The sequence below is a fragment of the Erythrolamprus reginae genome, chromosome 2 (genome assembly GCF_031021105.1).
Source record: "Erythrolamprus reginae isolate rEryReg1 chromosome 2, rEryReg1.hap1, whole genome shotgun sequence".
NCBI classification, from domain to species: domain Eukaryota; kingdom Metazoa; phylum Chordata; class Lepidosauria; order Squamata; family Dipsadidae; genus Erythrolamprus; species Erythrolamprus reginae.
In genome coordinates, this window is record NC_091951.1 from 282318844 (window position 1) to 282346473 (window position 27630).

A 27630-nucleotide genomic window follows, 5' to 3' on the forward strand; every position below is an offset into this window, starting at 1 on the left:
ATCAGAAAGACAACAAATTTAATAGCCTTAATAGTAATATTAGCAATCCATATTGACTCCTCTTTTCCTTTTCCTACCACATTCTCTTCTCTGAGAACAGAGAATCTCTCTTTTTATGGATCTCAGTTCAGGCATTACACAAGGTCACAATGTATTTGATAGGTTTTAAATTTAATATGAGGTGCTAAGAGGGTTGCCAAATAAACCATTACTTGTTTTATAGCAATAAGTCATTTGAAATCATGGCTTACATTTTCTTCATTCATTATACTAACCCCTAGTTACAAATTGCAATTAGGAACATTGATTATTTATGACTCTCTTGTTCTTGGTTCACTTTAATTCCCTGCCAAGTTCACGCAAACATACACTCACACACACAAACACACACATATAAACAATAAAAATCACAACAAACCCCTCCCACCACATACAAAGTAACAATTAACTATAAACAAGGTATATCTCCGGGACAGCCTTCTGCCGCACGAATCCCAGCGACCAGTTAGGTCCCACAGAGTTGGCCTTCTCCGGGTCCCGCCGACTAAACAATGTTGTTTGGTGGGACCCAGGGGAAGAGCCTTCTCTGTGGCAGCCCCGGCCCTCTGGAACCAACTCCCCCCAGAGATTAGAATTGCCCCCACCCTCCTCGCCTTTCGTAAACTCCTTAAAACCCACCTCTGCCGTCAGGCATGGGGGAACTGAGATATTCTTTCCCCCTAGGCCTCTACAATTTATGCATGGTATGTTTGTTTGTATGTATGTTTGGTTTTATAAATAAGGGTTTTTAGTTGTTTTAGTATTGGATTGCTGTTTTTATCACTGTTGTTAGCTGCCCCAAGTCCACGGAGAGGGGCAGCATACAAATCAAATAAATAAATAAATAAATAAATAAATAAATAAATAAATAAATAAATAAACAAACAAACAAACAAACAAACAAATAAATAATATATTTTACTCATCTGCAAGACTGCATATTTATAAATCAGCTAGTCAATTGCAGGATAAGAAATGTAGCTACTATATAGAAAGCCTTGATATCATATATGGCAGAGGTCTCCAAACTTGACAACTTTAAGACTTGTGGACTTCAACTCCCAGAATTCTCCAGCCAGCATAGCTGGCTGGAGAATTCTGGGAGTTGAAGTCCACAAGTCTTAAAGTTGCCTAGTTTGGGGACCCCTGATATATGGACTTCAACTTCCTAATCCTAACATACCAGGGGTAAGTATATTAGGAGTTGGAAGTCCACTTATTTCAAAATTGCTAAGGTGGGAAATACCAACTTACATATTCCAAAAGGGTTAGGAGATCAGGGTAATGTTTTTTTTTTTAAATAGACACTGTTCAATTGCATGCTTTTATTTACCTGAATGGAAGATACGAAACATTCCCAAATAGTAAATGTCTGTACACACTTTCTGGACAGTCTCTCAGGTATATTATCTGTTTCAAGAAAGAAAGGGAAAAACATTCTTTTGGGTGTTTTAAGGAATTCATTATTAAATTATCTAGTACCCAAATGAGACACACATTTTGAGAATAGAACTTAAAAATGAAACATACATGAAGCCAACATGAAGTCAACAATAAGGTAAGTGAAACTGAATAAAAAGTCATACAAATGTAAATACTTTTTAAGTTCCATATAGAGCCACTGTAGGAAATCTACAATTCAGAATTAGTTTTGCGTCCATTGTAACCGTTGCTTCATAGTATAAGCCATATAACCTAATTAAAAAGGTCATTTATTTCATATATGAATAATAATTGTTAAATCAATGTTTAAAGAAGCACAACAACATTCTGGCACTTAGGCAGCCAGATCTAAGATTGTAGTTACAGAGTTACTATTAATATAACCATTTGGGAACTATTTTAGACAACTTGCTTTTACCGATACCTCAATACTTAAGAGGAACTGCATCATACTTATACCGTATCGTTTTAGCACAATGGTGACACAGAACTTCCACAAATCCTAAAAAAACGGGTCCATTAATTCTATCTCTATTGTTTATTTAATTGAACAGTAATCAGAAGACTTCTAGCAACAGCTGAAATACTTAACATTGTATTGTTCTGCCCACGAATCCCAGCGACTGATTAGGTCCCACCGAGTTGGCCTTCTCCGGGTCCCGTCGATGAAACAATGTCACCTGGTGGGACCCAGGGAAAGAGCCTTCTCTGTGGCGGCCCCACCCTCTGGAATCAACTCCCTCCAGAGATCAGGACTGACCCCACCCTCCTTGCCTTTTGCAAACTCTTTAAAAACCCACCTTTGCCGCCTGGCATGGGGAAATTGACTCCCCACTGGCCGTTTTGTTTTATGTATGGTTTGTTTGGGGTGTATGATTGTTTTTATACTAAGGGTTTTAACTATTTTTTAATTATTGGATTTGTACTGTGTTTTGTTGTTGTGAGCCGCTCTGAGTCTTCGGAGAGGGGCGGCATCCAAATCTAATAAATAATAATAATAATAATAATAATAATAATAATAATAATAATAATAATAATGATAATAACAATAAATAATAATAATAATTGTTCCTCATCAACCCAGGTATTTTAGATCACACATTTAATTGTAACTGTTATCAATAATAACTAATAAAATACACAGACACCTACTCTGATTGTTAAAAAATGAAAGCAAGTAAAAGACCCTTCAATGATTAGCTATTTCTAATACATTTCAACCAAAACATTCTAAAAACTAAATAACACACAATTTCTGTCTCTCAAACTGACAGTGTTCTATGATGGTGAACCTATGGCACGGGTGCCACTGGTGGCACGTAGAGCCATATCTGCTGGCATGCAAGCTGTTGCCCTAATTCAGCTCCAATATATACCAGCTGATTTTTGGCTCACACAAAGATGGACAGAGACTTTGGGAGGACATTTTCAGCCTCCGGAGGGCCTCCAGGGGGAGCAGGGGAGGGTGTTTTTGCTCTCCCCAAGCAAGCCCCTGGAGCCTGGGGAGGGCGAAAAATGGGCCTACTGGGCCCACCAGAAGTCAGGAAATGGGGAAGCATGGGTGTGGGGTATTGAATATGGATGTGGGCCCACGCACATGTGCATTAGTGAGCACATGTATATTTTCGTACCCGAGGAAAAAAAGGTTCACCATCACTGTTTTAGGAGATGAAGTAAAGATTAAAATTATAGGCAAAGCATAATTCTATGGCTGCAACTCTTTATTATCCAATTAGCATCCCCGAGAAAATATAGCTGTACACAAAGTAATTATCCATTACATAGATTAAAATTGCAGGTCTTGTTTCAAGAACATCCAAATCTCTTGATGAATAGATGCTATATTCTCATAAGCGGAACTAGCTATTAGCACAAACCTTGAAAAGGAAATTCACAGGCCGTGTTAATTAATGTAGTTAATGTAAGCTTCAAAAAAAAAACACCTTAGTAATTAGAAACTGCTTTGAAAAGCCATACTGACAATGACTACAATATGTTACGTTTGAACTTCAAATATGAGAAAGCTATACATTAAACAAAACTTTTTATGAGCAGATGTACATTCATAGAAAATGAGGAAATGTTTTATAAAATAACATTTAGCACCATTTCTAAACACCCAATTTCACAACTAATAGTTTCACTTGACCTCCTGGCTAGGAGATTCAAAGACTAGATTAAGTAGGTTGTCCTAAGGTGAAAATAAAATATATCTTCCATTCCAACTATACTGTACAGGTAGTCTTCATTTAATGACCAATCATTCAGCAACTATTCCAACTTGGGATAGCACTGAACAAGTGTATTCTTGATCAGTTTTAAAAGTTCTGGCTGAATTGCCCTTGTGGTCATGTGACTGTGATAAGGGTGCCTGGCAGCTGGCCTGGATTTCTGACTGTTACAACATTCCCACAGACAAAATTTGTGATCTTGCCTGCTGGCTTCCCACAAAGTCCACGGGGAAGCAGTAGAAAGTCAGAAGTTGCTATCATAGGAAGTATTCAGTGAATGACAGTAACCAGGCAGTGTTGTTAGGTGGTATGGTCATGTGATGTTGCACTTTATGATTGCATTGCTCAATGATAGAAATTCCAATCTCAAAGTTGTTAAGCAAGACCTACCTGTATTTCCTGACGTTGCAAATAGCCCAGAAATGATATGTTCCCATGCTCTACCTAAAGCTACTTTTGTTTATTCTAATCCTTTTGTTTATTCTGTTAGAAGTAGTGGTTTTAATGCTGGATCCAGTGGGATAATAAATGAAGAATTAGTATGGTGTCGTTGCTACTCTAGAAATGGGGAAATAATTTCATCTGGAGCAGCTCAATGGGTGACTTGAACCAGTCACATTCCTTGGCTTATCCTACATGCTGAAGGAAAAAATGCAGGAAGAATGATGTACAGTGCATCACTTCAATTCTTTTTTTGGGGGTGGGTGGGGGGGGGTGGCATTGAAATTTAACAATTTTCTAAGAAAAATTGTTGATTTCTAAGATGGCAGTTTTTATAATTGTCTTCTTATCCCCTGAAGTAGATACATTGCAACAGGAGTAGGGAATGATGTCCATTTATGACTTGCAGACTTCAACTCCTAGAATTCTTGCTGGCTCAGGAACTTTGGGAGTTGAAGTTCAAAAGTCATAAAGGGACCATCGTTCCTCACCTCTAGAAAATGTATACAAAGCCATTAATTTATAGTGCATGGGTGTCAAAATGTTTAGCTTACCTAGGCAGAACTGCATGAAGAAGAAGAATATTTGGCCAATTTTAGTTAATGTATATAAAAAATCACTAAAAATTATACTATTTTTTAAAATTTACAATCTTGTGGGGCTGCATTACTAGCTGTCCAGGACCATGGGTTAGACCAGTGTTTCCCAACCTTTTTTGAGCCGCGGCACATTATTCACATTTACAAAATCCTGGAGAACATTGAGCGGGGTGGGGGGAGCTAAAAAAGTTTGGACAAAAAACCCTCTCTTCCTCCCTTTCACCCTATTTCTCTCTCCCTCCCTCTTTCTCCCTCTCTCTCCCTCCCTCTTTTCCCCCCTCTCTCTCCATCCCTCTTTCTTTCTTCCTCTCTTTTTTGCTCTTTCTCTCTCCCTCCTTCCCTCCCTCTTTCTCTCTTTCTTGCATTCTCTCTCTCTCCCTTGCTCTCTCTTTTATTCTCTTTCTCTCTCCCTTGCTTTCTCTCTCTCTCCCTTGCTTTCTCTCTTTCTCTCTCTCTTGCTTTCCTTCCCTCTTTCTCTTTCTCTCTTGCTTTCTCTCTCTCTCTTTTTCTCTTTCTTGCTTTCTTTCTCTTGCTTTCTCTCACACACACTCTTTCTCTCTCTCTCTTGCTTTCTTTTTCTCTCTCTTTCTTTCTCTCCTGCTTTCTCTCTCACACACACTCTTTCTCTCTCTCTCTCTTCCTTGCTTTCTCTCTCCCTCTTGCTTTCTCTTGCTTTTACTTCTCTCTCTTTCTCTCTTGCTTTCTCTCCTTTTTCTCTCTCTCTCTTTCTCTCTCGTGCACCACACCAGCAACAGAGAAAGAGAGAGAGAGTGGAGAGAGAGTGGAGGGCGGCTTGCCGGTCCGCCACCCCCTGGATCAGCAGCCCCGCATGGCCCCAGCACGGACTCCGCCGTCGCCTTCGCCTCCGCCTAAGAGGCAGCAGCCACATTCACCCCTTCGCCCTCCCAGGTCTCCATGGCGCTCAGCGCCCGGCCACGCGCCGCCTCCACCTCCCGGTACCCCGCCTGACTGCTACCTGCAGGAACGGGTGGTGGGGCGCCACGAAGGGCGGCGCTTGAAAGCCACCATGGCGCCGTTGTTGTCATCACGACGCAAAGCCACACAGTCCCGGATTGCTTGCTTCTCCGGCCAGCAAGCCGGCTACCTGGGAAAGCGGCGCGCTTTTAAAATGCGCGCTTTTAAAATGCGCGTTTTTCAAATGCGCTGCTTTCCTAGGCAGCAGACTTTGCTGGCCGGAGAAGGGAGCGATTCAGGACTGCGTGGCTTTGCGCCACTTCAAAAATTTCTGCCGGGGGGGGTTCCTAACGGCTGTGCGGGGGGCCGCCCACGCAGCTTAGAAGCAACAGTGGCCGGTGCCCTCCCACCGGGCCCCAAAAGCTCACGCCGTCACCGCTAGGGAAGCTCCAGCCAGGCCGGGCTCGCGGCACACCTGACCATGTCCCGCGGCACACTAGGGAAACACTGGGTTAGACATGCTTGTTACAGTGTTTAATTCCATTTTCTTCACAATGTTGTATTTTGCATGAGAAATATCATAGCTTATAAACTTGAATAGAATATCATTTTCACATTTTTGGTCTTTCTATAGCACAGAACTTCCATACTCAACAAATTTTGAATGATCTGAATGCAGGAAGAATGTGAATGCACATATTCACATATAACAGGCTGCTATGTAATTATGTTTGCTGTTTGCTCTTCCTTTCCCTGCCAGGTGTAAAATAGAGAAAGGTGCTACTCAATCTTGTTGTATTTACCATGCTGCAAAATGCAACCTTACACTTTTTTCGTTAGAAACAAGAAAAGCTGCACCAATTGGTACTATATTCTGCACTTAGGAGAATATGGATGCAATTAAGAAAATTTGTTCCCTGGATTTTACTTTTAAAGAACAGTAAATTAATTTAAACAGACATTAGTAGAAAGGCAGCAAGTAAAAAGACCTCTCATCTTAATTCTGCAAAGAAGATTATAGTTGCTGAGAGGAAAGTAGAGGAAATTTACTGTTAAGAAAATATGAGAGAACAGTACAGTACGTAAAAGTAATCAATTTTTTACTGCAATTGGGACCGGGACTGTCATTGCTAAGCTATACGGTCTTAAAGTACAAGTAGAGAAGGCCTTGACACCCAGTGCAGGCAGTGCATGAGTTGAGGAATGGGTGCTTTGGTATGGTGCGAGAAGCTTGGGAAGGAAGAAACTACACATATAGTCATGGTGGCGTAATGGTTAGAATGCAGTACTGCAGGCTAACTCTCATTCCACTGCCAGGAGTTCGATCCTGACGAACTCAAGTTTGACTCAACCTTCCATCCTTCTGACACTGGTAAAATGAGGAGCCAGATAGTTGGAGGCAATATGCTGAGTCTGTCAACAGCTTACAGCAAGGGTGTCAAAGTGGCGGACTGTGGGTCGGATGTCTAACGTGCAGGCCACATCCACCATCACAAAATGTCATATGACATGGCACATTTGACACCTGTGGCTTAGAGGTATATAAGTCTTATTGCTTTTGCTGTATGCTGAATTTTGTTCATGTGAAGATAGGTGTGTTACAATTATTCTAAGTCCTTTTGTTTAATGCTGTCATAATTTAGAATACTCACTGAATAAATTACTGTAACCCACTATTTCACTCTTAGAAGTGGCAATAATTAGCAGTGCAAAACTGGCTATTGCGGGTTCAAACGGCTTTGGTTGTGACTAATAGGCTAATTTCGCCCCACTCAAAATGGCCGCCACAAATAACCTCAGGAAATTATGGCCTCCACCTCACAGAGATGGGCCTCGACGGAACCATCACCTATCACACTTAAAATGGCCACTACTCACAAGATGGCCTCCACCTCACAAAGTGGAATAAAGATGGCCACTGCCCATCTATATGGCCATTTCAAAATGGCCACCATTGTATTTTTTTCATATGCTTCAGCTGATAATTAAGGTGCAAAGTCCGGTGGCTACTATGGCGGGAGTATGGAAAGGGCTACTGCCGAGGCTGACAAGTTGGAATACGTCTGATAATGAGTGGCTGGCCTGATGATCCGAGATAGCTTAAGTGGCTGAAGCTCAAGTCCGTGCTGTCACACCATAACAGAGTGGCAATGGAGCAGACACTTCCCTGGCTATTAGTCACATAAGCGCAATAGCTCCAGAGACAGAGTTGATGAAAAAGATAGAAAGTGGCTAGATTAGATAAAGGCCAGGCCGCCACGTCACACACAGAGCCAGAATAAATTTCACAGATCGATCCCTTAAGGCTGAAAGCGAGAGGGTAAACACCCTGCAGACAATGTCACTTGGCTGGGCAAGCAGTGAAAGTGAAGCCCTCATGTTGCTCAACCCAGCGACTCTGATGGAAATTTAGGTCAGCTGGAGAGAAAACCTCACAGTTCAAACTCTCAATGACAGATGCAGGAGAGACACCTTAGAAGAATAGGAGCACTAGGAGAACATTCATCCTATTCAGCCTGAGGACTGAGTCAAAAGATGGGGAATCATTGGCTGAAGGAACAGTGTCATCCCATTCTTGGAGGTTAGCTCCACCCACTAGAGAAAGACATGGATCATAATTGAAATTCCTTTGCATTTCTACAATTAACTTTGAAATATTTCAATTTTTTAAAAAAATAACCATTATTGTACAGTTTTCCCTCGATTTTCGTGGGGGATGCGTTCCGAGACTGCCCACGAAAGTCGAATTTCTGGAAAATAGAGATGCGGAAGTAAATACACCATTTTTGGCTATGAACAGTAATCACAAGCCATCCCTTAACACTTTAAACCCCTAAGTTACCATTTCCCATTCCCTTAAAAACCATTTGTTCACCATTATTACTGGTACTCACCATTGAATGAGACACTTAGTGATCCTGATATTTATAAACATAATTATTTATTAACAATAATTATTGTTTTTTCATTTGCCAATCAGCAATGGCAAACAAAAGTTTGGGGAGGACGTATGACGTCATCGGGTGGGAAAAACCGTGGTATAGAAAAAAAACCCTGCAAAGTATTTTTTAATTAATATTTTTTGAAAAACCATGGTAGAGGCTATTCGCAAAATTCGAACCCGCAAAAATCGAGGGAACACTGTATATCTTTTAAAACACTGATTTAAAGCTAAATATTTACTAATAATTATTAGTAAATTAATATTTACTATGAAGAAGTTATTTCATCCCTATGTTCTTAGTCTCTTCCTAGAAACCAATTAATTCATATTTATTTAATTTAACAATGCTTTAGCGAAACAGATCCGCCAAATTAATAATTGACAATCATTGTTATTCAGTTTCCTCCCCACAGCTAGGTGTTAACAATACCAATTGGCAGAATACATTTTGAGATAACAGCACAGGATTAATCTGCAACACAAAATCTATATGTATTTGCAATTCTCATTGAATAATACCAAGAAAAAAAATCCTTATTTTCTTCTGACATTTATTTGAAGATTCAATAAAGGCGCAATAGAGCTGGATGCAATCATGTTGGGGGGAAAAATTAAGAACAGGTCATGGATTTCATTTTCTCTTCCCCAACCTAGGAGTGAATTCTTCCAGTTCAATTACTTTTAATATTGATGGCGATGTTAACACTGAATTATTGTGAAGGAAGGTTCTTGAACTTAAATAAAGGAAGGAAGGAAGCATTCTTAACTAGGTTAACAGTTAGGTAACAGCATGTCTGCAGCATCAAAAGTAGCTTATTTATATAACACATATAAATCTGTTACTCATATTTTCTAGTTGAAAACATGCAATGAAGTTGAATCAAAGTTAAAGCAGCTGTCACGAAGTTTGGAAGATAGTGAAACCTGTAAGATTAAGCACATTTTTTAGGAAAAAACAATGGTCCTAGGATGGTTTCAAATCTCCAGCAGTTTATATTTTTTATTTAAAATATATCTTTTCATAAAGTAAAATAAAAGTCTATCACTACAAAATCATAATCCTAAACCAGTGCATAAATAAAACTTATGAATTGACAATGCAAAACTAAAGGCAGCAGAAATTTCTTAAACTGGTGAAAGAGGTGGGGAGAGTCCTTAGGTACAGTGGAAAATAAACCTTGACATCTAATATAGGCTAAAGATAAGGTAGAAACATAGAAGACTGACGGCAGAAAAAGACCTCATGGTCCATCTAGTCTGCCCTTATACTATTTCCTGTGTTTTATCTTACAATGGATATATGTTTATCCCAGGCATGTTTAAATTCAGTTACTGTAGATTTACCAACCATGTCTGCTGGAAGTTTGTTCCAAGGATCTACTTACTCTTTCAGTGAAATAATATTTTCTCACGTTGCTTTTGATCTTTCCCCCAACTAACTTCAGATTGTGTCTCCTTGTTCTTGTGTTCACTTTCCTATTAAAAACACTTCCCTCCTGAACCTTATTTAACCCTTTAACATATTTAAATGTTTCGATCATGCCCCCCCTTTTCCTTCTGTCCTCCAGACTATACAGATTGAGTTCATTAAGTCTTTCCTGATACGTTTTATGCTTAAGACCTTCCACCATTCTTGTAGCCTGTCTTTGGACGCGTTCAATTTTGTCAATATTTTTTTGTAGGTGAGGTCTCCAGAACTGAACACAGTATTCCAAATGTGGTCTCACCAGCGCTCTATATAAGGGGATCACAATCTCCCTCTTCCTGCTTGTTATACCTCTAGCTATGCAGCCAAGCATCATACTAGCTTTTCCTACTGCCCGACCACACTGCTCACCCATTTTGAGACTGTCAGAACTCACTACCCCTAAATCCTTCTCTTCTGAAGTTTTTGCTAACAAAGAACTGCCAATGCAATACTCAGATTGAGGATTCCTTTTCCCCAAGTGCATTATTTCACATTTGGAAACATTAAACTGCAGTTTCCATTGCTTTGACCATTTATCTAGTAAAGCTAAATCATTTACCATATTACAGACCCCTCCAGGAATATCAACCCTATTGCACACTTTAGAGTCATCGGCAAATAGGCAAACTTTCCCTACCAAACCTTCCCCTAGGTAATATATCATCTCTTGGATAAAATACACACAGGAGTACTGTGCGGGAAGTACACACTCAGAGAAGGAGAACATTATACAAAGCAAAAGAAAAATACCAGCAGCCACATAAAATCTAAATAACACATTTTTTTTTTAAAAAAGGAAATGCCTATGAAAATCTATACCTTGAACATGAAACATACTTCTGGCATTATGTTTTATGCATTAACCTAGAAATTAAAACTGAATTTACTGGCATATATTTAATTCCATCTAGTTTCAAACTGCTAATGGGAAAGAAGTTACATGTTTGAAAGCTACATCAAAGATGATGTGTCTGCTTCAACAGCGGCGTCTAAAACAGAGTTACAACTAGAAATGTTGAAACCTAGGAAGGATTTTTAGAAAAAAAAAGGGGGGGGGGAGCACAAGAGGTGAAGGAAACTGCTTACCCTGAAGGAAGAAGATGAGAAAATAAAGTACACAGAGATGAGTCCCGGAGATCACCTGAATTACAGCAATTCTTGGGGGGTAGGACCCAAGAACGGTAGCCCTCCAAACATAATTAGTGCCAAGCCTGAGAAAAAGAAACACTGTTACTAAGTTTATGCAGGGTTGGGAAGAAAGAAGTGAGATGGAGGCAGAAGACAAAGAAAGGAGGACAAGACATATAGAAGCTATTTCTAAATTAAGACACATAAAGGAAACAGAAGAAAGGACATTTTGTGTTAATCTTTGTAATATTAGTAGACTGAAAGCACCTACTGCAGACGTTTAGTGTGAAAATATGAATTATTTCCCTTTTAAGACAAAATTGGCATGTTAATCTTTAATTAAGCAAAGCAAAAGCAATGGCATCTTATTTCTTATTTGCAATTTCATTTCCTCGGCATTCCCTAGATGCTTTTCCAACAGCACAGGTCCATGGTTATACATTCTAATTACTTCAATACAGCTTGGCATATAAGAAGTGAAATAAGAAGGCACATGGAGATAGATGAGAAATTATTACAAAAGATTAAAACCAGATTACTAAGAACATCTATAGGGTCTTAAGAAATTTTGCAATCTTTTTTTTATGTTGTTTCAAACCTTTCTTCTGCTGCAATACTTTATGTAGCTAATCATTTGGTGTGTTTGAAATTCTTACTGAATATGGTAGGAAAGTAAAGGACTTGGCAGGATTTAACGGCGCGCGGGGGGGTAATCACCAGATGAAAAACATCCATAAAGACAAAAATCTATTCTTAACAACATTTCATAACCTTGATGGAGTAGAAGAAGCAAGCAGCAATCTCTTGATTCAGTGTACAGTACTCATTTTTATAGTGTTACTGATAAAGTTATGAAAAAGAACGTTTTAGGCTTCCCTCTTCTTTGCCCACCTTGCACAAGACATTCTGAACTTGGTCTCAAAACCAATTAAGCATATTAGAGTCACTGAGCTGAAAGCTTTTCTAACTTTCTCTGAATTGTGTCACATAGGACGACATTGTAAATAACTTTATTTCTAAGATTAAAAATATATTTCATAATTGCAACGCACTGTAAAATTTGAAAATATCTTGAGGAATACAATAACCATTAGAAAAATGCTTTTGTTATAATACATTACAGAAACTTGAAAAATATTAATACAGTGATACCTCATCTTACAAACTTAATTGGTTCCGGGATGAGGTTCTTAAGGTGAAAAGTTTGTAAGATGAAACAATGTTTCCCGTAGGAATCAATGGAAAAGCGATTAATGCGTGCAAGCCCGAAATTCACCCCTTTTGCCAGCCAGTGCCCATTTTTGCACTGCTGGGATTCCCCTGAGGTTTCCCTCCATGGGAAACCCCACCTCTAGACTTCTGTTGCCAGCGAAGCGCCCGTTTTGCGCTGCTGGGATTCCCCTGCAGCATCACAAAAACACGGAAGTCCAGAGGTGGGGTTTCCCATGGAGGGTAGCCTCAGAGGAATCCCAGCAGCACAAAAACGGGTGCTTCGCTGGCAACAGAAGTCCGAAGGCGGGGCATCCTAGTGGCAGTGGTGGGTTTGTAAGGTGAAAATAGTTTGTAAGAAGAGGCAAAAAAATCTTAAACCCCGGGTTTGTATCTCGAAAAGTTTGTATGACGAGGCGTTTGTAAGACAAGGTATCACTGTATTCTGATGATAGTTACTAGATACATTAAATTCTAAGCTACAGTTAATTAACACAAGAACTTGCATTCTAATAATTAAGAATTGTCACATCAAGTAGAAAGTTTTTATGACTCTTCATATTTAATATGCTTTGAAATCTTACTGAATTACTTTTAACATGTCCTCTAGAAACATCTAATACAAGTTCAAACTCCAGTAGAGAGTAGAACAGAAAGACTATTAATAACCATAACAAGTTCTTTGTAAAAGGAATTTAGCATTGAGCAATATGAATCTCTCTATCTTAAATACAACTATCTTCATCCCTAAGGGCACGAGCCAATTCAAAAATAAAATACTGTATAACACAGACTATTCATTCTTATCCTGTGTAATCTGCTCAAGGCCTTTGGGTTTTCAACTTGAAAAGACCAGATCAATCTTTCTCTCTCTCGCCCACACACATACAAAGAAACATCATAGGAAGAAATAAATCTGATGAAACATCATCTTAAAGAGGAAATTCATATTAGATTGAAAAACATTATATATCATGATAATTTTGATATAAGCAAGAAAATCGTAAGTTTTTAATTATATTTTCAGTCATCTAAACAAACATGAAGATATTTTATATGAAACCATTGGTTTTCAGTAAAAAATATTACAATTGCATACATGGATAACATGTAAATTTTACATCTTATAACACATATATTACACATCCTAGCAAAGGTATTTCATTGTGTGCATAAAAGTAGAAAAATCTCAAACTACAACTGAAGTTTTCATGTTAACAACTATCTAATTAATTAATATCAACAATGACTAGTGTCAGCATTCCAAATAACATCCAGAAATAAATCAGTGTCCAAACCTCGGCTTTCTTCCAACTAGTTTGATTAAACTATCTTAACACTATTTTTGGATTAAGTAATTGTGCAAACTAAATATTTGAATTCCTTTTATAATATTAGTTCAGATAAATTTGCAGTAAAGATACATTTGGAATTGGAATGAAAACAGATAAGGCTATACTTGTGTTTAAATAAAGATGATTTTACCCACATTCTTCTGCTATAACAATACAATGATAAATCAAGTTTGACAATGTTGAATACTGTAAATTGGAGAGGACAAGTAGTGGCACATTGGCTGTATGTCACTGTCACTAATGAAGACCCAGAGCATTCCCAGATCATGTGAAAATACTGTTTTATTATAGTGTAGTTTCTGCTACTTAAATCTTACAATCCACCCAAATCAGTCACTAGCTTCCTTGTGAGATATTATAACGTCACAGATCAAGCACAGAGCCCCAAATAATTAATAAAAATGGATTATGCCTTCCCTTCCCAGTTGCTAGCAAAAACTAAATTGGATTAAAAGAATGTGTGCCTCGGGGCAATTAAAGAAGCAAGTGTGAACGGCGTGATTCTCTGAATAAAAACTCTGTTACACTGCAGAGTGATAATCTGTTAGTTGAAATAAAGCACATTGACTCATGACACTCAACCACCCTCATGCGTAGGAGAGAATAATTATGACTACTATCTTACTTTAAGAATGACTTAAAACAGATTTTAGGTACGATTAACAAATACGGGAATAGCACAATGATTGTATGAATAATATGGAATCACAATTCCAAATGCAATTAAAAATAGGAAGGACTGTCAATTTCATAACGACTCTTATTTTTTGATAACCAGATCAGAATCAGTGGATCATGCCACTTACTCTTCATAAAGCAAGTCTACTTTAACATGTACAGGTAACATGAGAAAGGATAATCTTCCAGGTCAGAAACCCATTCACTTTTCCTCCTTGTCCTCATCGGTTGACCCCTTCATTATATGAATGAAAGCACCTTTTACATAAAAATTATAATTACACCCACTTCTCGGGTACCATTCTAGCGATTTTGCTGTTAAGTAAAATGATTGCTAAGCAAACTCATGACTGAAAAAGAGAACAAAGATAACTGATTACTACTGGCTTGGTTCAGATAGTTTTCTCCTACAGTGACCTGTGCCTGACCCAGTACTGCTTTTCTTTGCCTCTATGGGGTGGAGAGATGGCTTAAACAAGCTATCTTCCTGAGTGGCTTTTCTCTGCAGCACAGTATTTCCCTAAAAAGTGCTAATTACAAGTCAACAAGCTCTGTTCTGTGTTTTTAAGTAGTGATTAGAACCCTTCCACTGGCTCATCTGTGGCCTGAAACTTAAAACTAATCAGAACTTAGTCTCATACTGAAAACGTTCCTTCTTAAGTGTAGGTAAATTGATTTTAAATGTCTGCATTGGTCAAAAGAATGAATTTTTGTTGTCATTTATTATCAATGTATTTTCAGGTGATTGCTAACTGACATAGTGGTTAAATAAGGAGTGTTTGTAATTAATAGATGGAAATTAAAGCCGCAATCTCAAACTTGTGTACTTCAAAACTATCAAATCAGCAGGAGTCAAGTTTGCAGAAACTACATGTAAGATAAAAGTACTGATATGTCCAGAGACCAATTATGGTAGTATTTCCAAGAGACCAATTAGTATGTCCACAGACCAATTAGTATGTCCACAGACCAATTAGATCCCACAGAGTTGGCCTTTTCTGGGTCCTGTCAACTAAGCAATGTCATTGGTGGGCCCATGGGAGAGAGCCTTCTCTGTGGTGGCCCCAGCTCTTTGGAACTAAGTACCCCCTCGATATCCGCACTGCTGCTACCCTACTGGCTGTCCAAAAAGTCTTGAAGAGCTGGCTCTTCCGACAGGCCTGGAGGGCATGAGAATCTACAGCCTACTCCCGGCAGATACATTTTTTGACTGTTATATGTGAAGGTATGATTGTTCTGTTTCAGATTTGGGGTATTAATTATTAGGGGGCTTTATAGTTATAGGGGGTCATATTAAGTTTTTTTTTTACTGTTTTAATGTTGAATTTGACTTTTTCATTGTATTGTTTCATTGTTGTGAGCAGTCCTGAAGGAGTGGGCGGCATATAAGTCAAATTAAATAATTTTTTAATATATATATATTTAATAAAGCAGTGAGCCATGAAACCAAATGGATCATTTTCTCCCACTTTTTCTAGCCCCCGGTATGCTCTCTATAATGGGGCTTAGCTTTCTTTGTTTGATGGTTTGGGGCACTTTTTGAACCCTACCCTTGTTTTCAAACAAATCTTCCCTCTTTGCTCTTCACTATCTGTTACTCAAATTGAGTCTACTTTGTGATTGCCAAAGTGTTGTTTTTCAATTTAAATTTTTGTTTTACTTAAATAAGTTGTCTGTATGACATCTAGAGAATGTATACTGAAGTGCCCTTAATGAAAGAAAATCCCTAGTATAACTCTTTGATTTTTAAACACAAAATAATGTTTCTAATCATATACTCTGTAAAAGGCAAATAAGATGAAAGTTATTTCCAATTCTGATACTGAATAGAAGTCAAATTTGTGAACCTTGCCAGTTTAAGAGGTTAAAATACTTACTGTGTAACAGCCTATGAGGAAGGCTGCATTGGCTTGCTTTTTCTGATCCGAACCACAATAATGAACAATCTTCTTCCTTAACATGGTAAAAGACTATCAAGAAATGAACAGAATTATAATTGTAATCCTTGGATTTTAGATATATTAATGAATGTAAATATTCCAAATACAATTCCAAATACAAATGCAGAGATGCAACATTTAAGAAGTAGTTCCATGACAACATCCACTATAAAAAGAGAATGTGGCACGGTGATTCTTATATGTAACAAAAGGACAGCAAGAGAAAAAAAAAACATTCAAAATTAATATTTTAAGTCAGTGTTTCTCTACGTGTAGTCCAAAGACCCCCTAGGGATCCCCTAAGACTCTCTCATGAATTCACCATTATTGGAATTATTTGCCGTATATTAAAGAAATTTTCAAAAATTTAAAGCATAATTATTCTCACTTTTATTTGTTAGAAATTAGCACTTTTTGAGAAATGTTTTATGCATTTTAATATCTAATGCATTTATTTTTTTTACATAAATCCATGTAATAATTCTAAATAGTCTTCAACTGTATCCATTTTAATTTTTATATGGCAAATATTAATAAATATAACCCATACAAACAAAAGCTATTTCATTCATAATTTTTAAAATTGGCAAGGTGTCCTGAGAGTAAAAAAATTAAGAAGCAAAATTTTAAAGAACCACTAGCTTAATGAAATTATTTAGAAAGTTCTAGCATGCTTCAGTGATTGATACGTTCGGTATTTTTCACTCAGTTATAGAATGAAATTACCGTAGAGTAATGTTTCTCAGCTTTACTGATTTAATAAGGCCAATTAATTTTTAAAGTGTTTAAAGATGCATTAATTACTTTCCTGCCTGTGAGAAATCATTAGTCAGCAGAAAGGGGACAGACACAATCTGACATATAAACTAAAAAATACAGGGATTATATCCCTAAAGACGTTTATCTATAAAAAAAAGGCCAGATCTTAACAATATTAGATCACTGAAAGCATAATTACCATGAAACCAAGTTTTGCAGAGTAATTTGAATAAGATAATTCAAGAATTAGGGCATATTTTTAAATTGCATACTAATAACTCATCAGCTGAAAATCTTAAAAGTACAGCTATAGGTTGAAAAAAAGATGTTCATATTTCGATGGAATTTCAAAAACTGAATTAAAATATACTGTTATACAATAATATGAAGCATTTTTGATATTTTTAATATAAATTGTATTTTAATAGAATAATAATTGCATGCTGCATAAAACATCTGAAAAATAATTTGAATTATGTTTTCTTGATTTTAGAAGTTCTATTACTAACACTATGGATACTACTTTAACACATGAAAATAACTGGCAAGTTACCATGCAGCTCCATCAGCTGTTGCATGTGACTATTTACAATGAAAAAAGAGATAAATTACAAGCTATTTATTTGTATTATGACACAACTGATGAAAACAAACATAGTAACTAAAATTATTTATTTTCAGAGGAATGATGAAATGGGAACAGATTTCATTCCTGCGATTTATTTATACATTAAAGTACATTCCCGTAAAATATAAGAACTGTATTTTCAGTATTGTGATTTATATAATACGTTCACTAAAATATTCAGGAATGTAAATAACTATGAATATGCATCAGCTGTTAAAAATATACTAAAGAAATTTCCTTCTGTAACTAAAAGCGAGCTATTGATAACTAACCACTCAAATGGTTAGACCTAAGTGTTTCTTAATAAGTTTCCTCTGCTCCCGATTACTAGGGCTTCAAATTTTATAAATTTACGTTTCTGCCTTTAATCATTAACCACATTATGAATGCCGAATTATTTAAACTGATTGTGTATTTCCCCCACTCCTCTGGCAAACATTCTCCTTCACTAGAATAACCACAGGGTCCAAATAAATCTTGATTTTATTATTTCTCCTGGGAGGGTAGTATACAATAATAAAAAAGTGCAAACATGACAAATAGAAAAAAACGTTCACTCCCTCTAACAGTTTATAAAGAAAATGAGAATGACCAAACTATTAGATGTTACCTTTAATTTTTTATTTAGCTTGCAACAGTATCTGTAAATCATTGCCAGATTGAGTGGGCCAAAATCTGCATAGAAACTTGGAAAAAGGAGAGGGGGAAAGAGAAGGATAGGGAAGGAGGAAAAAAAGACCTTATTGAAATGTGTTTTAAAAAAAACCATTCTATCCACACACTCCCACTGCTTAAATTTAATAAATAGGCATTATAACTGGCACACTTACCCCATCTCTTTCAATATAACCATTGAAACACAATTTAATTAATGGAGGGAGGAATCTTGCAAGTTTTACATAGATTGTTAAATAAGTGAGTAATATCTCATAGATTATGAAGTCAGTAAATGGTGAAACCATTTTAGAATAAGTAATGCAATATTTTGTAGGCAAATCTTCGATTAAAATGTAAAAGTGACTTTCAACAGTACACACATATGCTGCAAATAGATCAGACTAGTAAGGATCCATGTAAGCCTTAAAGTATCAACCCACAAAGAGAGCTAATTGACTCAACTCTGCATGATTCATTGATCCATATATGCCAATAGGCTTGGTGTTTTAACTGACCCACTTCTTCACTGTATGTAACTTATAAAGGACCTATAGATGTAGCAATCCGAATATTCATTACGGCTTAATAGGGAAAATACTATTTAGAGGCTCTTATGGCAGATTATACTGACAGGCACCAAAGGAATAACTAATGTGACAGTAGCTAAAAGTAGATTATAAAGCCAGGTCATCATTTGTACCATCCTGGTCTCCAGGAGAAGACAACATACATATCTATGAGTCATGCAGAGTATACATATTCCAAATGAAATGTATCAATTTATAGATTGTTCTGCCGGGTTCTATGGTATGAGTCTCCCGAAAATTCAAGGGTACAAATTTCAGACACACACACACTTACACACTTGAAAGTTCAAAAACTATGTTCTTTATCACAAAAATTCAAAAGAAACAAAGCACCCTTTTTGTATTGCAAAGAGCACTGGTCCCAAAACAACCTGGTAGTCTGTACAATCCCCTTAATCAGTCCTTAAGTACTTAGCTAGCAGCTGTGAAGGAATGTCACAGCCCTCCTTCTTCCAGGAAGTGAAACACATACACTTTGCTCTGCTTTGGTTTCAAAGTCATGAAAAATCAACAAAGTCCGGAAACAGCAAGGCACAGTCCTGAAGAACAACGATCAGATAATCTTCCACAACAGCCAAGCCAGCATGCTGCTATTTATATCAGCAGCTCTAATTGCTGGAGCCCCACCCAAACACTGGTGGCCTCTCTTATCTCCTGTAATATTTCTTCAATTGGTCTCTTCTATGCATAATTCTGCGCATGCGTGGGTCTAACACTTCCTCATCCGAATCGACCGAAGATAATGCAGATTGGCTTCCTGGGCTGTGTGCCAAGCCCCCCTCTTCCAAGTCACCCCCACCTTCTTCTTCGTCCGATGAAACTGCACTACCTGACTCTGTTTGCAATAAAACAGGCCTATGACATATTGATGTTTCCCCTGCATCCATCTCCACATTCCTTGGGGCAGGAGCTGGGCCAGAGCCAACCACAACATAGATGAACGATGCCTAAATGTACATGTTCTTTTCAGAATTCCACAATCAACTTGGTCACATAAGATGGCTGGGGACAAAACCAGTCCAAACAAGCAGTACCTAAATTAAAACTATTTATAGCATCCATGATGGATGTATCTTCTGCGAATAATAGGCAAGAGATAACATGAATAGTTTTAGTCAGCTAGTGATATCTAGGGCAAAATATTTCATAACTGAGAAGAAGACCCTAGAGTAGAACTTCACATTGTATTTCTTCAGATGTGTTGATTCAACTCCCACAATTTCCAGATAACTGGAGGAAACAAAAATAAATATAGTGCCCTAGACTAGAGGGAGACAAATCAGCATCTAAATATTTCAGGCATAGAGATGGCAATTTCTGTAGCAGCCTAATGTTCAAACAGGACTACAATCCAGAAAAATTGATAGAAAATAATTCTAGTATCAATTTTATGCAGACGAGCCCTATCTATATGGTTTTATCATAACATTCCACGTTGCTCTTACCAGTAGCATAGTGAAATGTTATGAGAAAACCATGTAGACAGGTCTCATCTGCATAAAATTGATACTAGAATTCTTTTCTATCAATTTTTCTGGACTGCAGGCCTTTTATAGTATAATTCAACTGATTCATATTATTAAGATGAATGGAAGTCTCTAGCTTCAACCAGCGGTGAAATACTCCCGGTTCGCTCATACCTGTCAGTCATTGGAGAGCCAGTCGTGAAGGGACTGTGAGGCTCCACCCACCCACCCACCACCATTTGGGTTCTTTTACCCTCTGCTCATGCACAGAATGGTTTGCGCATGCGCAGAGGGTAGAAGAACCCAAATGTCGGTGTCCGGAGCCTCACAGTCCCTTCGCCACTGGCTCTCCAGCAATCAACAGGCACAAGTGAACCAGAAGCATTTGACCCTTGGCTTCAACCCAGTGAATAATTTCAACCATCTCTGGGTAAATATAAACATTTTGATCTCTGTAAAAATGACTCGCCTTAAAGCGATACCATGGAAAGAGATACCATGGAAAGTTAGGAAATATTTTTGAGATACCATGGAAAGTTAGGAAATATTTTTGAATCTATCCATCAAAATAACACTGCAACTCCATTTTCATTTGAAATAAACAATGCTACACATTTCTATATTTAATGCTTTGGGATTAATATTTCTGGAGGCCAATAATGAGAATACTGAATTCCAACATAAGAACTTCTTATTTCAACTGCTTTTCATTCAAGGATACACCATCCAAGCCATAATTCTCTACTTGGGACTTTCCAGATGTACTGAATTTTAACTGACATTAACATTATCTTTTAGCTGGAGGGTTAAGAATTCTAGAACGCTTGATAGGCCACAAGTTTCCCAGTGTAAATTTATGAAATGTAGATCTTTTTCAAGTATTTTAATCACAATAACTAATGAAGGAAGCATGCTTAGTCTCTGTAGTAGAAAATGTACTTCCCAACTGACTTTTCTGGTTTTGGAAACAAACAAGGACTGGACCTGATTAATACTTGGATGGGATATCCATTAAGCTAGACTGGAAAGTAAAAAAAACATCCTAAAAGAATGCAGTGGCAAATTATTTCCATTTTGTTGTTAAAAAAGCTACATGGAAATGTTTAGGAAGTTACCAGAAGTAAAAGCTCAACTCAAATGGAAACTCTGTGGAGATGGATATTTATCATTATTCTTCAATTTAACATGAAACAGGATTCTTTAGCATAAAAATGCTTCAGATCAGTTAAAAATATAATAATATTTAAAACATCACAATATTTAGTTAGAAACAATTGTATCAATTTGCTTCCAGATTTACACAGAAAAAAAATCTTAAATATTCTTAAACTCTTTATTATTTTTGCCTAGTGTTCTAGGAAGTACATTATTAAGTTAAAAACCTAGAACTTGAAATGCCTTTTCCCACTTCTGGCATTTCATTTTTCAGTTCTTGGACACTAATGAATACAAATGCCATATTCTTACTCTACAATAATGAGTTCTATTTCAAATAAGCCTTCTTGACTGCTATATGTTCATTTAGAAAAATATGTATACTGTACAGTGTTATGAAGCTTTAAACAAGCTTCAAGCAATATCATAAAAATTAAATATTTGTGCAGTACAAGTTGTGCAAATACTTAGTACTAGCGCCAATATTTAATACTCAATAGTGTTAAAATAAAAGGAACAAAAATCATTATTTATTGGGTCCCTTTTATTTATTCTCAAAGAAATAAGGCAGAAATACATTTCCTTATTTATTAACATCTTTTCTTCTTCCCTTTCCATCACCACTAATTTTAGCTGCTAATTGTTCTAACTGCATTTTATAAAATTACTTCTTTTGAATTACATGCTTCACTATGGCATTCTCTATAAGTATTTGCTAAGTCCTTCTGACCTTTGCTTTTTAATTTAAAAATTGGGAGAGGAAATATGCTGCAGCAACTGGATAGTCTGCTTTTCAGAAATTCAATCAGCTTAAAGCTATTTTTGCCGTAAACACATTACTATATTTTGAGACCGCAAATATACTCATACTGTCTTCCTTTATTATTATCATCTCATTCTTAGCAACCACGCAACCCCTCAAGATAGAGCCAGATTGGTGTAGTGGTTAAGGCACTAGACTAGAAAACAGGAGACCTTGCATTCAAATTCCATCCAGGGCATGAAACCAACTGGAATGATCTTGGGTCAGGCATTTTCTCTCAACCCTAGAAAGGAGGCAAATGCAAAAAAAAGTCCCACCCTCTAGGATAGATTTTTTTAAAATGATATTTGCAGTACCCAGATATAGGTAGTCCTCGACTTATGACAATTGAGTCCAAAATTTATGTTGCTAGGTGAAAAATATGTGGAGTTTTAGCCCATTTTACGGTTTTTCTTGCCATAATTGTTAAATGAATCGCTGCAGTTGTTAAATTAGTAACACAGTTGTTAAGTGAATCTGGCTTCCCCGTTCACTTGGCTTGTCAGAAAACTGAAAAGCTGATCACATGACCATGGGACATTGAAACTGTCATAAATATGAACCAGTTGTTAAGCATCCAAATGTAAATCAAATGACTAGGGCAGTGATGGCAAACCTATGGCATGGGTGTCACAGGTGGCATGTGGAGCCATATCTGCTGGCACACAAGCCATTGCCCTATCTTAGCTTCAGCGTGCATGTGTGTGCCAGCCAGCTGATTTTTCGTTCACACAAAGGCTCTGGGGGTTGTTTTTGGCTTCCAGAGAGCCTCTGGGGGGTGGGGAGGGCAATTTTATCCTCCACCAGCTCCAGGGAAGCCTTTGGAGCCTGGGGAGGGCAAAATACGAGCCTACTGGGCCTGCCAGAAGTTGGGAAACTGTTTCTGGCCTCCAGAGGGCCTCCAGGGGACAGGGGGAAGCTGTTTTTGCCCTCCCCAGGCATTGAATTATGGGTATGGGCACTTGCGCATGTGCGATAGTATGCACACATGCTCTTTCGGCACCTGGGGGGGAAAAGGTTCACCATCACTGGACTAGGGGGATGCTGCAATAGTCATAAGTGTGAAAAATGGTCACACTTGACTGCTTTATTCCAAATTCAATAAAACTTCTTTTCAAAGCAAAAAATATCAACCAAACTTCATGTTTCAGTTTTAATTTCAATTTCTGAATGGAACCATTTTGAATAGACCAAGATAGCCATCTAAGAAGATGAATGCTGGAAAATTCAGAATTAAAAAAGGAAGCAATTTTTTTTCCTAGTGATCCAGGCTAGAAACCACAGCCAGGTGAGTTTGAGGCATTAATGGGAAGAATGCAATGGCAAACAAGAACTGAAAGTGTTATTGAGAAAATTGCATGGATCTGTCTAGCCTAGGCTACTGCTAGGAATCAAAATTGACTTGAATCAAATATATAAAATTCACCCACACCCACACCTTAAAGTACAGTGAAATCACACCAATATTTCTTGTCACAAGTAATGAGGGCCTACAAACTGTGAGTTAAATTCATGAGGAATAAGGTTATGAGATTACTATACACAAACAATCTGTATAGTAAACAATGCTTCTAGAATCAAAGGTTTCTAACTGACCACAATTGGCCAATGATAAAAGACCAGATGCCTATTATATTTATTTTATCATAAAGCTTCATAATGTATGTCATAATGTTATTGCTCTTTTTTTATTTCTGTCTTTCAGAACAAGGGAATAATATTATACTTACTTTTCATACACAAATTCATCATCTATGCAGAAATAGTGTGTACTTGTACTACTGCTTTTTGGTTTATGGAACAGAATGGCAAAATAAAGACGATCTGAAATTGAAAACAAAAACACCAAAATAGTATTTATAATGAGCACACAGACAATTGTAGAAAATGGGTTGATAGATTTATCTATTTCTTTTTAGCCAAGTTACAATAACAAAAATAAAAACTTCTATTCAGAATCTGATGCTTTCAGAAAATTGGCAATGTAAGTACTGTATTAATAACTATTCAAAATGGCATAAAGGATGAACTGTTAAATTTGGATACAAGAAATTCAAATTCATAAGCAGAGTTGTCAAAAAGAACTCTTACCTACCTCACTGAAACTACAATTGTTTTCTGTGCAACATTAATATAATTATTCACATGAATCATGTGAAGGAACATTACAAGTACTGTAAGCTGTATTTATGGGCTACGTTTGAAATTACTGACTTCCTAACATGTTAGAAATAGAATTAGGCAATAAAAGTTTGTTCAATGGTTAAATCACCAGGTTAGAGACTTGTAAGTTTCTTTCATCAACAAAGCAGTTTTGTTAATTATACTATTGATGTTAAGAGTGCATGACTTCTAGTCCTGCCTTAGGCGTGAAAGCCTGCTGGGTGAGGTTGGGCCAGTTACTGTCTCAGCCCAACCTATTTCACCAGGTGGGGAAAATAGGAGGAAGAAATATTATGTTATTATATCAGATATGGCTGCTTTCTTGGTGTTTATAAAAATAATAAAAGTGAGATAAATTGTTTTTATCTTGGCAATTTCCACTTTGGAAATTTTTAGTGCTTTACAGAATAACAAAAGCCCACTGTTGGTAGCTACTGCATGTAAAGACTGTCTTTTGAAGATACAGTATATTCATGTTGCTTACTCATGTACACTAACTACAATGTAGCTAAGTTAACATGGTCTCTAAGCAGAGTTACAGAAGGGACACAGCCTTGCCATTCTATCCTTCCCATGGCTAAGAGATTTTAAATTACTATCAGTGACAGTTGTTAAGATTTCTTAAGCAGAGGAAAATCTGGCAGGAAATACAGATTAAAAAATAACAGCTAAAACACAATTCATCTCTAATTAGTTGGGAAAGGTCTGAAATCTGAGATTTGAAAATAAACATAAACATAAACATAAAAACGAGGGATATTTTTTAGAACGCTCTCTTAAAAGCAAAGAAACTGTTACAAATTGCACAAAAACCAAAATTGTGAACAATACTAAATCAATGTATCCTGAACACAAACGTTAAACAGACTGCTTCACAATTTGTTACATTATTCCCATGGTTTTGCTACAACCATGCAGTACAAACACAAGACTGACTATAATAAATATTTATTGAAAAACTAATTTAAAATGTTGCCAAAAATGGCACCACCACCCCACCCCAAAAAAATCGTATATGGGTGGGCAACGAGGCCAGTAACATCACCAACTGCTGGGGTGATTTGCAATTTTGGGGAAAAACAGACTAACAGCCCTGCAGACACAACCGTTCCACTTACTCCCAAGATTTAAAAGGCTTACAGATTAAGCTCCGACAGAGAGGCGGAAAAGTTCTTTGTTGTGTAACATACTTGCGGCACCTCTGTTTTGTTGTGTTTTGTTTTAAACCGCTTATCCTGCATCAAGAAAGAGTTTGAAAACCCATAAAGCGAGCGAGTTGGCCTCTCTCCCCACTTGGCGGAAAACTTCTGCCTGTTCCGTCGGGGGGGGGGGCATTCTCCACCCGCGCGTTTTCGTTAAAGCCCGCTGTTAGCTTACCTTTAACTAACTCCGCGCACAAGGGCAAGCGTTTGGCGGCGTTCATCTCCGTTTATCAACATTCAACCGAGAGACCAACAGGACTGGTCGAGTGAGCGTCACGGGAGCTGCTGGAAATGGCTGCTGGCGGAGGTCGCTGCTGACTTTTGCAGCCGCGGTTAGAAACTCCTAAATCTCCCCCTCCCTCCTCGGAGTACTACCCGCAACGCCCCTCCTTCTTGCTTCTTGTGTGTCTGTGTGTGTGTGGGGGGAGCGTTTCCGCGCGCAAACTCAAACGCCGAGGCGAAGGGCGCTCCGCAAAAAGGCGCCACAAAATTCTATTCCCCTCTCTGAGTTTACTTCAGCTCCCTCTTTCAACAGGCAGCCTCGAGGACCCTCAGTCATTTCCGCGCGCTTTCACGAGCTCCCCGTGTCACTGATTTGTTGGGCCCGGGGAGCAATTCTCCAAACGCCGGTCTTGCCAGGGGCTTCCAAAAAGTACGCGTCCCCAAATGCCGGCCTTGCGTCGGGCGTCCCAGCTCGCTTTTCCGAACGTGGCTCCAAGCCGAAGGCGCCGACTAACACTTTCCCAACAATGATTAACGCGTCCCTTCCTTCAGAGTCAAGGAGGCCGCTCTACAAAGCTTCGCACCGAGGAGCGGCCATTGGCTGGCGAAGGGAGCGGAGTCCCTCCTTGCCAAACGCTGGCCCACTTCGCACTGCAACCACCACCAAGGGCCTTTGCTCAGTCTAGGAGCCTCCCTCGGCCTGGCCTAGTTACTCGTGGGAGGAATGGAAGATTTTGGTCACCGTTTGGGTTGGCTTTTTTTCTCCCTTGGCTGCTCTGTGTCTTTCTCGTGCCACTCTGGCAGAAAACTACCCGGCTCCACCTCAAATACGCTTAGCAACACCTAAAATAATATATATATAAATCTACATATTCTATTCAAAAATTACTAATGTTTCAGAGGCCTTTATAGGGGGGAAATAAAATAGGCCAATTTATTTCTTTACAACTCTCTAATTAAAAGATCACAAGAAGTATTATAACTACAACTTTATAATATCCTGGTAAAACCATACTTCAAATACTGCATCTTATTTATTTATTCATTCATTCATTTATTTATTTATTTATTTGGATTTATATGCTGCCCTACTCTAGGTGGCTTACAACCAAATATATATAGAATATGATATAATACACTTTATAAACAGTGCAAAACAATTTAAAGCCAATAATTAACAATTAAAATGTTTTGGTCATAATATATAAAAAAAGTTGATACTCTGGAAAGAGTGCAGAGAAGAGCAACAAAGATTAACTAGGGGTTTAGAAGCTAAAACAAAGAATGGAATTGGGTATCTCTAGTTTAATGAAAAGGATTAGGGGTGATATAATAGTATTCCAATATCTAAGGGGCTGCCACAAAGAAAAGGAGATCAATCTATTTTCCAAATCATCTGAAAGCAGAACAACCAGCAATGGATGGAAACTAATCAGGCAGAGAACCAATCTAGAACTAAGGGGAAATTTCCTGACAGAATAATTAATCAGTGAATTGACTTGCCTCCAGAAGCTGTGCATGTTCCAATACTGGAGGTTTTTAAGAAGAGATTGGACAACCATTTGTCTGAAATGTTACAGGGTTTCCTGCTTGAGTTGG

The 27630-nt window shown here is 37.7% G+C and overlaps 1 protein-coding gene across 11 annotated transcripts in view; it reads right to left on the reverse strand.

The window, feature by feature from the left end:
* Positions 1–27630, reverse strand: part of CDC14B (cell division cycle 14B) — a 65885-nt gene that overhangs the window by 23672 nt on the left and 14583 nt on the right. For 7 of the 11 annotated variants that reach the window (XR_011558328.1, XR_011558327.1, XR_011558326.1 and 4 more), the window contains exons 2-5: positions 24175–24268; positions 18388–18463; positions 16328–16420; positions 1373–1449 (exon numbers count right to left, since the gene is read on the reverse strand). Coding sequence is in view for 6 of the 11 variants with exons in the window: in XM_070742797.1 (XP_070598898.1) it covers positions 1373–1449; positions 16328–16420; positions 18388–18463; positions 24175–24268 (340 nt within the window). In the remaining 5 variants the exon portion in view is untranslated. Of the gene's footprint in view, positions 1–1372; positions 1450–16327; positions 16421–18387; positions 18464–24174; positions 24269–25984; positions 26700–27630 lie in introns of those variants that run through there. The other 4 variants (XR_011558330.1, XR_011558329.1, XM_070742801.1 and 1 more) reach the window with 4 other exon arrangements.